Source organism: Cariama cristata, unplaced genomic scaffold (assembly GCF_000690535.1).
Source record: "Cariama cristata isolate BGI_N322 unplaced genomic scaffold, ASM69053v1 scaffold8858, whole genome shotgun sequence".
Lineage (NCBI taxonomy): Eukaryota > Metazoa > Chordata > Aves > Cariamiformes > Cariamidae > Cariama > Cariama cristata.
In genome coordinates, this window is record NW_009631631.1 from 13764 (window position 1) to 25221 (window position 11458).

Consider the following 11458-nt stretch of genomic DNA (forward strand, 5'->3'; position numbering starts at 1 on the left):
GGGCAGCCTGTTCCAGTGCTTGACAACCCTTTCAGTGAAGATATTTTTCCTAATAGCCAATCTAAACTTCCCCTGGCACAACTTAAGGCCATTTCCTCTTGTCCTATTGCTTGTTACATGGGAGAAGAGACCAACCCTCATCTCGCTACACCCTCCTTTCAAGTAGTTGGAGAGGGCGATCAGGTCTCCCCTCAGCCTCCTCTTCTCCAGACCAAACACCCCCAGCTCCCTCAGCCGCTCCCCATCAGACTTGTGCTCCAGACCCTTCACCACCTTCGTTGCCCCTCTCTGGACTCGCTCCAGCACCTCAAGGGCTTGTAGTGCAGGGCCCAAAACTGAACACAGGACTCAAGGTGCGGCCTCACCAGTGCCGAGTACAGGGGGACAATCACTGCCCTGGTCCTGCTGGCCACGCTATTGCTGATACAAGCCAGGATGCTGTTGGCCTTCTTGGCTACCTGGGCACACTGCCGGCTCATGTTCAGCTGGCTGTCGACCAACACCCCCAGGTCCTTTTCTGCCATGCAGCTTTCCAGCCACTCTTCCCCAAGCCTGTAGCGCTGCACAGGGTTGTTGTGACCCAAGTGCCGTCGATACACCTGAGCTATTACACTGCTCCCTGGGACTGCCCATGCAACTTTTTCTTAGAAATTTGGTCAGTACTATATCCAGAGAGCAAAAGCAATCTAACGATTCCTCAAAGGAGACCTGAATGTGTTCTTTTGATAAAGCCTGCCCCCAAATGTAACAATTCCAGCTACTAATAATGAAAGCAAGGAAGCAACAATCCATTCCCCTTTCCCCCAAATCCAAGCTACCCACAATATCAAGTCAGACCTTGTGACCTTCAAAGCATCTCTTCCAGTCCTGCATGTCTTTCAGTATTATATGCATTTTGGGGGAGAAGAAATTAGTCACCTTGTGGTGTTTTCTCCAGTAATCCAAGAGCAGCACATGCATCAAGGAGTCTTTCTGTTCCACACACAGAGGTTCCAACCTCATTTGCAATATCCACAGCCTTCAGTGGACCTTTATCTTTAAGATGATCAAACATCTTCAGCTTAGAGGCTACAAACAGAGCCTGCATGTAGGAAAAAAGTTGTTAGCATGCTGTGTTTTTAAAAGACTGCAATCAAGAAACAAAAGAACTGTAGCTTTTGCCTAGAATTATTCTACACAACTACTGTTCTTTAAGAAATGCAACACAATAACAAAGCTCCTAAAAATTGCTGTGATACATTTCCTTCCCTCTCAGAGGGTTTCACTATCTTAGCTAAGTAAGAGAATTTTGAACAGAGGTGTTTGGGAGAGAAGGGAACTCAAAATATTCTGGAACACAGCCCATAGATTTTGTATGAAGACCACCTCTTTGTTCAGATATTTAGCATATCCCTATCTATAAGACTCTTCCATAAGGTCAAACATTCTTAAGCATCTGAACCAATGCCAAAAGATCAAATTATATTTGATTTACCCAAAACATAAGGAACCAGAAAGCTCCACTAAGGCAGTGTAACAGCTTCAGTTGCTATAATATTGATCTTTGTTTAATAAAAATTAAGGAGAAAAAAAAGAGTAAAACTTCAGAGCACAACTGTACTACATGCACACCTTAATAGGATGTGTACACATGGAATAGGGAAGAGAAGAGCTACTGCCTGATGGTGAAGAAAAACCCATGGGAAATGCAGCTGTCTAAGTTGAAAGACTTAACTGAACTTGTAGAGATATGCTAACTAAACCAGACAGGAAAGTTAATGAGGTGATAATATATACTTCTCCATTTGAAATTCACTTGCGATACTGCAGTTTCGTTATTCTGAAATAGTTAAAACACCTAAAACCAAGGAACTTCTGGAGAGCACAAGAGTGGAAGCACACACAGCAATCTCACATTCCATTTCTTTGCAACTGCAGGCAACTATGGTGTACTTAAAATTCAAAGGCAGTCAAGGAAAAAAGGGATTGACATTCTGTTTAATAAAAATCAAAATGGAGAAAAAAAAAAGAGACTAACTTTGAGAGGAAGGTCTGCTACTGTGTGTCTATGTTTTACCATCTTCATCCTCTTTTTACAGTTTCCTCTGTTATTCTAATAAGAATGTACAGCTGGGATTTATTATAATCCAGGCTTTCACAATACTGAGCCAATGGGATCTAGTCTACAACCATTTGACTTCCAAGACCTGCCCAACCTTTGGACTGGTACCACTTGGAAACTATAAGAACAGGAAAGAGAAAGTGAGAAGATAGGGTCAAAAACTTGGCTGATCCAATTCACTCTTTCTACCATTCTGTAATTCTCAGTTCAAGGAGGAGGAGGGAGTCAAAGGAAAAAACCCAAAGGTCTGAGTACAGATCAGACTTCAGGCAAATTCAGAACATATTAAGTTTGAGAAAGTATGATTTAACCCTGATCCCCTCCTGTTCTGCAACAGCAGCTGTTCAGAGTAAAATAGGTGGCAACATCTTCACCTGCGGGAGATTTCACTCTGAAAATCCTTGAAGCAACACTCAAAACCTAAATGCTTTTATGCTCTTAACCCTATTCTACAAGTGGAGAGATGATCAGTTTTGTCAGATCACAGGAAGCATTCACTACAACTAGTAATTAATTTTACAAAGATCCAAGCCCTGAGGAAAAAAATTTCCCACAAGTTCAACAAAAAACCCAGCATTTCATATTATGACTTTACACTGGGTTAGTGGGAAAGGAAAGCTTCTGCTTTTATTTACAGCCTCCACCATCTTTCACTGCAGAAAACTGAATTCAGCAACACATCACTGTAAACACTGTACATAACATGCAACAAAATGCTGATGATTCTCCACAACAAAATCCCGACGATTCTCCACTTTTTGGTTTTTACTTAAATTCAAGAAACAATAAGCATCATCTCACCCATTCAAATACATCAAAACTCACCCCCTATGGATACACAAGGAAGTTCACAAATGCAACAATCTCAAGGCTGCTTTATTCCAAATCTCTCAATACCACTTTGCACGCCTGCAGGCAGCACGCCCACAGATCTACAGTGACTACACTATGGTTTTCCTTCAGATCCGAATACAACTTTTCCCTGTTTCAGCAAAACCATTGTCCACTGTCTTGCCTGTTTCCCTCCATCCCCCTTCACATTTGTTATGTCTTTAGTTCCAGGTTTGTCATTTCACTGCTACTTTATCAGCTTTTTCACATCTTCCTAAAACATGAATGATGTGATGGAGATCTTCAGATCCAAATACAACTTTTCCCTGTTTCAGCAACCATTGTCCACTGTCTTGCCTGTTTCCCTCCATCCCCCTTCACATTTGTTATGTCTTTAGTTCCAGGTTTGTCATTTCACTGCTACTTTATCAGCTTTTTCACATCTTCCTAAAACATGAATGATGTGATGGAGATCAGCAACCTATTAGAATGACTAGTGTTCATTGCTCCTTCACCTTCTTCACTATTGTCTTCACTACACTGAAATTGTGAGTAGAAAACCTGGTAGTAGTTAAAATGTCCAGCTACTTATTTCTCATCACTTGGCTGCTACATAAATATGACCTTCTGTTTGTAAGCTCTCATGTCTGTGTCTCCATCAGATACTACATGGAGATTATCAGCTAAACATACCTAGAACATGAAACAGAGTCTAGAAAAAAATCTCATTAACAGGGAATAAAAAAATTAAGATCTTCCACAGAATTCTAATGCTAAGCATTAAAAGTTAGGAAAGAAATATAACATATACAATTCTTGTCACAGTTCTAATTCAGATAAGTTAACCATATTAAATGCTTTCTTTGCAGAGTATATATAAAGTAACTTCCTGCTTCACTGTGCTCTTGCGATGAGTAAAAAGAAAGGAGTAATTGAAGTTTCATAGAACAGATAAAAGCAAATACCAAAAAAAAACCAATGTTAGCATTGCACCAGAAATTTCATCTATCTCAGATTCTCTGGTACTTCAGTGGTCCTTTTACAGTAATTATTAATACATTCTTACCCCAGCTCAAATATTTCACATTACCTGCTATATATTGAACTCCAATGAGACAATCATATCAGTCAGCAATGTAACAAGTAGTTTTTATTTTTTCCCTTACCTTTGAAGCTCTAAAACCATCCATCAGCTCTAGAATTTTAGGTGGAAGTTTCACTGCACTTTCCAACACTCCATTCTGATTTTCCAAAGGTACCATAAAATCAGTTCTGGCACTAGGACTGTTTTCAGAATTGTAAATAGCTCCTGAGGAACACATCCCACCGCTGTCCAACTTACTAGCACCTTTATGCTCTGTGAAATTTGAAGATTCACTTTCTCCATCACTTAGGCTCTCAAAAGTGTCCACAGAAGGGATAGAGTCATACTTTTTATGTTGTACATTGTGTTTAGGGGGTGGATAGTACAATTCTGCTAGCTTTTTGCAGAAGTGATTCAGAGGAAATCCCACCACATTCAAGAAGTCTCCATGGACATACTCAACTAACATTCCACCAAGGGCCTGAATTCCATATCCACCAGCCTTGTCCCTGGGGGAAAGCAAGCAAAAACGGCATATATCTAATTAAGGTTAAGCGTAAAGGTAGCACAGAACACAAATAATCCACCAGTACTGCAGAGTCTGGAATAAAGACTAGTATACTCAAGTTAGAGGTAGATTAGATCTACTAGTTAGGCTCAACATTTCAATTTATAAATCACAGGATAAATATAAGGATCAGTATTTCTACTAAGGGTGAGTAGCCTAAGGTCTTTATACTTCAGATGGTCCAAGTGCCATAGTCACCTAAGCAGGAGGTCCATCAGCTAACAGCAGTCAAGATTGTGTTGCCATAGGTCAGTCAGCATTCTCCAAGTCCTGGCTACCAAAACGGCAACAGCAAAGGTCACTGAGACCAACATTGCCAACTGGGTCACTCAGCTGTATACTGACCCTAGCTGTATTCCACAAGAGGCTGAAGGGCCTTCAGGAAAACATTAGCTCCAAAAGGAGCTTACACTGAAGAAGACATCTTAGAACTTAAACAATTTTAGTGCGTGTCTTGCAGATCTCAGTCACAGGACTATCTAAAATGAGGATCAGGAAGACAGGACTTTCTTGGGGAGGAACAACCTATTCAAACACAAAATCTACTACTATCCCATTCACCCCTATCCAATTCTTGTGTAATCTTCTGAGATATAAGTAGCATTGTGGTTCAGACACTGTGCTATTAGATGTCATGGTAATACTAGTAATCTGGCATAGGAATGTATTTTCACAGACAGTGACCTTGGAAATCTAATTTGTCTTCAGGTATAATATGCAAATTCCACTGTGTGGAATGGAAATGCATACAGGCAGATAAACTGCAATAGACCCAACAATTTTACAGTTCACATTTTAGGAACAAGGCAGTTAGAAGTATGCTTACTACATGATAACACCCGAATCTGAAAGCCTAAGTTGGCAAGCTTTGAAACCAAAGGTCAGTCTCAGATCTATTAACTTCAGATAGCATGGAATTACACAAACTACTTGGGAAAGAAGGTTACTACACAAAGAAGATTGCAGATTTTTCATCTTACGATTTGATCAGAACCAGCTCTTTACATTTTAGAATTTATTTCTGGATTCCCTTTCAGATAGTTTCCTAAGAGAAACAGAGGAATCAGTATCCCAGCAAATGGGATTTTTGAATTGTTATAAACTATGGAATGGGGCTTCTCCTTTCATCTTGCATTTTAAGCACCACTGTATAGCTTTGTCACTGTTTAAGTTATTCCTTCTTTTGTAACATACTTAAGGCCTACACCATCTAAATTAGGAATGTTCTAATGACTAAAAAGTCTTTTCATTTTTAAACAAAGTAGCAGTCCAGTAGATGAAGTCGTTCTGGCATATGCTGACAGGGAGGCAAAAAATGTTGTGACCATCAAAAGTAGTGGTATCATACTGCCAGCAAGGACATTAACACAGTTGGCCACATCTTGTTCATTTTTATACAGAACTTAAAATTCTGGCATTGGATCCTGAGTAGGATTCTCTACTATAGCTACAGCTTCTAGTCCAAAAGCATGAGGCTATGTGGTTAGTAACAGTGCCATTGATTTTTCAACAAGTGTACTCCATGCTAAAAACCTAGAATATATCAGTATTTACACAGCTCTCATAACTAGCTCAGGCTAATCTGACTGGCTTTTGTAACTGGATACTTTCATTAACATAGCACTAACTTTAAGGCTTCATTTATAACACCAGTAGCCAGTATGGGAGGCCATGGAGGAGGGGACAAAAAACCCCAACCAACCAAAAAACTCCATGAGAATCTTCTCCTTACTGTTTTGCAAAATTTATAGGACGCCATATTTAGCAGCTCCTTTCCAACACCAGAGCAAATACTTCCTGTCCTCTTGATTATATGAATGAAGATTGATTGGCTTCTGCTCCAGAGAGTAATGAAATACATTCTCTGAACCTTTGGTCCCTGAGAAATCTTTGCTGTCACACACCCCATTTAGCAGAATGAAGAGAGTTACCCAGTGCTGCTCATGAGCCATTTTGCTGCAGCACAGCACTGCCAAAGCACATTTTCTTCCAGAGAAAATAATCGGAATATTCCAAGATATTTTTCAACCTGACATTCTTCCTAAAAATCCATGGTCATTTCTCCTTCAAACTGCAACTTTATGATCAGCTGCATACTAAAGATCACATTCAAAAAGCCTAACTAGGAATTTCTGTTACAAACTGTATTCTTTCCAAAATATTCTTCTCTGCATAATAATTTAGCTTCAGGCTCTTCAATAAGTTGGGAACCTTACATGTTCAGAAAGTATGCCTCATTTACACACAAGCACTTAAATAAATCTGAAGTCTACACTGCTTCCTCTTTCCCCAGTAAAACATGACTGTATTGTTTTAGAGCATAAATGAGTTTAAAAAACTCCACTGTTTATATTCTTACACAGTCAGAATTGAAGTCAGAGCCAAAAGCTCACCACAGATCACCAGATATGCAGTTCATAGTGCTAACTATGGCCTGATTTGCCTTCACTAAGCTTCAGCTAACACAAAGGAAAGGCAAATTCTGTAAAGTCAAAAACATTCCCTTGTTGTGTCCAAATAAGTACTTTTTTCTTTTTTGTTTTTAAAACAATCTAGTCAACTTCATCTTAGGAATAGTTAGGCATTCTGTTCTCATCCTGTTTCTTCTATGGAATCAATGTTGTCTGTAACTAACTAGTATATAACAAGGGTAGTGTAAACCCAGACACTAAGAGACAATTATGCCATAGGAACACATATAAGCTGGCCACAAGAGTAAGTGAAAATTAAGTTGGCATTTCCTGCATCAGAGTAGTGCGATTTTGATAAACTAAATAAACCAAGTTCTAGCTTCTTTCAATAAAGTTCTCCAATACACTGATTATCCAATACTCACTCTATTCACCTGTTTTATAATGAGAACTATCCATTGCCTCAGGTATCCAAGCTCCCTGAACGCCTCTCTTAACAGACAGGTAATTTTATACTGCATGAGTGCTCGCTCTAAATCCATAGTATTTCAACAGCCTTCACTTTTCAGATTTGTTAGGGTAGCTCACTGGAGGAATGATAGCTTTAGACAAGAGGAACAGAATACCCACCTTGCATCACCCATGCTATCGTTTATCACATATACTCTGCAATATTTCACAGAACACAGGACAAAATGTTTTATCCTGGTGGCTAATAATGTACCCTAAGGCCTATTCTCAAGTACTGTGTGATAGCTTCATGGTCTTACTTACATTGGCTCCCCGCTATGAATGTACTCCCATAAGAGCTCTTCAGACAGGTCAGAAAATTTTACTTTAGTCTCTTCATAGAAATCAGTGACTTCTGTCTCTAGCTGATCATCTACAGAAAGGAAGAGGTCTTATTAGAAACAGAAATTGTTGTTTAGAGAGCATAACATCTCAGTTTTATTTTGCATTCATCTGATGTTTATGCTTGGGAAAAATGAAAGATGCTACACAGATGTATGAAGTGACTAATAATGCTTTTTAGGGACAGTGGACTCAACTTCCCTCCAAAAGTAAAAGCTTGCGTTTTCAACTGCTGCAGCCCTATCCTGGGGTTAACAGGTTGGTCTCCCTGTGTGGGATGCACTCTTAAATTAATGGTGCCTATGCAGAACTATTTATAGACTGCTAGCATACACATCCATCACTGAGTACAAAGAAGGGTACAAACACCCTCCTAATTTTATGACTATTGTCAAAGAACTCTTAACAACACATCATAAACACACAACCGTTATAAATGCTTGAATGTGAATGTGCATCTGCACTGCAGACTCAGGCATCCAGCAGTCCCATCTGTAACCATGAGTGTCATTTTCACATCATCTCTCAAGAAATAACAAGATTATTTCAGACTTCTGTGTCTAGAAGTGGTTGACAGAAAGCCAGAGGCGCAATAAAGTACTGCACACTGGGGTGTGGACCCTGTTGCATGTGGTACATACTGAATCTGGCATCATTGTTGACAGAGGCTTTTCCAAAACATGTTCAAAAGGAAACAGCCTTGCACAAATGAGCATGCATGTTATAGATTATTAGTTCTCTCTACTCTTCTCTATAAATACCAAGGTCAGCACCTCCTGTTACCTCTGTTCTGATAGCAGCAGAAATTCTTGAGGAGGAGTAAGAAAGATCCACAGTACAGATCAAGGGAAGAATACTAACCAACTGCTAACCACATTAGTATTGAAAAAACAGTTAATGACCCAGATGAAATAAAAAAATTGTTGCATATGAAGACAGATTACTATGTCTTTCAGTATTGATAAAAAACAATCACCACAAAATGAAAATTCCATCTGTAATAAATATGTCATTTATTACAAGGTACTTAACAACAGCATTGTAATTATAAACTAAAACTAAAAATGTATTCTAGAAAACTCTGCCATTGATTTCATCACTTGGGGAATATGCAGACTTATGGTATTTTTATTGACCTGAATATGATGTGGCTTAAATTTGTAAACTTCAGGTGAGACATGCTATCATAGCACTAGTACTACAGTTGTGTGCACTTTGACTTTCTTCCTAGAGTAAACAATTAAAAGGTATTATTATTCTTGCTGGATTGCTCACAGGAACCCCTTGAAAACATGTTTTATTTCTTTTGCAGCAGCTCTTTCTACTGTAGTAGCATATTAGTAAAGGTACTGGATTGCTGACTTTATTTCTGTTACAAAAGTTAAGAGCTATCATTCCAGTAAAGATGAAAAACTGTAAATAATTTGTCTACAGAAAGACTATACCCAGTGAAATTTCAGAGAAATGATCCTTGCAAAAGTTCCACTAAAAGAATATTGGCATAATTATCAGAGGAAGTCCTTCTAACCTAACACTCCTCAAATTATATTAAGGGTACAGTTCTCAAAAACTGCTTGTTTACTATATAAATTATCTGATAAAGAACATTGATGTATTGCTCGCTACAGTTCATTAACAGTCTGAGGCATTAAGCCATTACTTTACTCATCCCCTAAAAATGGGCTCTAAAGCTTCCATTTTTTACTGAAAAACAAAGTAACTACAGATACAGCAACTGCCTGTATTCATCAGCTAGTGTAAACAGAGCACAGGAATAGTGTTAATATGGATCAGATTCTGCTCAGTCCCAGTTTGTAGCGCCTTACTTGAATTTCATTTAGAATATTCCCACAATTTACACTGGTCTTTTAATTAGTCCCATAGCTTTCAGAGACAATATTTCTAAAGTCTATTGTATTTTGTCATCCTCCTTATGTGAAAACTAAATACAGTAAGAAGGTTGGCTTTTGTGGGGAGCTTTTAATTTATATATTGAAAAGATAATTCTCATCTTGAGTAGGAAGCCAATTCAGACTGTCTATGAAAAATTTCCATCCTGTTTCTTCACTTGTACAAATCCTTACGAGAATAATTTTTAAGGAAAACTACGAAGTTTTAATAAAATGGCACATGTACCTTTACTGCTGCAATGTATAATGGCGACTCCTGTGAAAACACTGTGCTCTTTCCCACTCAACCTGTCAGGGAAAAAATGTGCATTAAGCAACAGTTTTATGAAATCTGTCATGTGCAAAAATGTTCTATGTGATTATGTTACTACAGCCTGAGAAACAGATCATTACATTACTACATCACTTGATGGCTCTGGCATGTATCCTAAATAGATATATTTTATTTTTTATTTCAATATAGGTGAAAAAACATTGGCAAAACAAAAAGTACTATCAAGAGATGCAGTCATTTAAAGTCTCCAAAATCTCACTTATACTGATGTCCACAACTTGGAAAAGTAGTCCATGGTATCAGCTTATTTACTGTATGTAGGGAGAAGTGACTATTTCAAATGCATAAGAAAAAGCCAGTCAGCATAAACACTGCTATTACAGGCATCTTCACTGAAAGCTGGCAGTAAATAGCTCGGTGATGCAACTTTGACTAAACAAGTGATAGGCAACCAGAACTTTTGTACTCATTTCATCCAGACTGGCCCCCAGGGATCCCAGATGCAGTGGAGAGGAAAAGAGCCTGTATTCCCTCTTTCCCCAAACTCATGTGCTTGCTCTCGTAGTAGCTCCAGACCACCACACTGTGGCCGATTAATTTTGAGGGCTTTATAAGCAATGGAAGTATAATAAATAGCCTGAGAACTTCAATCTTTGAAGAGAATAATTAAGAAAGTCTCGCAGAGATTAGCCAGGCTATTATTTTATGTGATCAGAAGCATCCCGCACTCTTCCTATCCCCCACAAGATTCCACATAATTAACTGTAAGATGAAACAGTAAGTGAAAATTTTAATCTGACATGTCTGATATATGCAAATACACATTTTTTCTTGTTCATATAGAACAAAATTAAAAGCAGTTCTAAAAACTACATTTTCATATCCATGATTAAGAAACTGACCTACTGAACTTAAACAAAACAAAAACCAAAACCCAAAACATTTGCATGTGTTAGAGTAAGCTCTGTAAAAAAAATTAGTGGTTTTGAACTACCCGAACTTGGCATGATTTCAAGCAAAAACAGTTGTTAGAAATCTCTTGCCAGACTAACTCCTTTGGGAATCTCCTACTAATAACATATGCTGCTATCACTTCTTTTTCAGACTACTTTTAACTTAGTAACATACCACAGAGGATGAAAAATTCAGCCGAAGTCATCAATGAAAAAAAAAAATCTAAAATAGACTTACAGAGCAAAACTCCAAAAACTACCAAGCTGCTTGTATCCTCTATTTAGGAGATGGCCGAGTTACAATGTTAACTGATGAAACAAGCAATGCTCCTTTTCTGTACTCCCTCCACAAAACAGAAGCATGACTAGAGGATTCATCACATCTCATTCTTCAGAAAGGAGGTGGCTAAGAGTTATTTAGTTGGTGTTTCTTAAAAAAAAAAAAAAAAGGACAGTGCTACATGATAACATTAA

General features: G+C 38.3%; 1 protein-coding gene across 1 annotated transcript in view; it reads right to left on the bottom strand.

Annotated features, from left to right (window-relative positions):
- ASMTL (acetylserotonin O-methyltransferase-like) overlaps positions 1-11458 on the bottom strand; it is a gene marked incomplete at its 5' end in the record, with an annotated part of 22144 nt that overhangs the window by 6640 nt on the left and 4046 nt on the right. The window contains 4 exons of the mRNA XM_009706032.1: positions 919-1081; positions 4099-4525; positions 7770-7878; positions 9984-10045. Of these exons, the coding sequence (XP_009704334.1) occupies positions 919-1081; positions 4099-4525; positions 7770-7878; positions 9984-10045 (761 nt within the window). The remainder of the gene's footprint in view (positions 1-918; positions 1082-4098; positions 4526-7769; positions 7879-9983; positions 10046-11458) is intronic.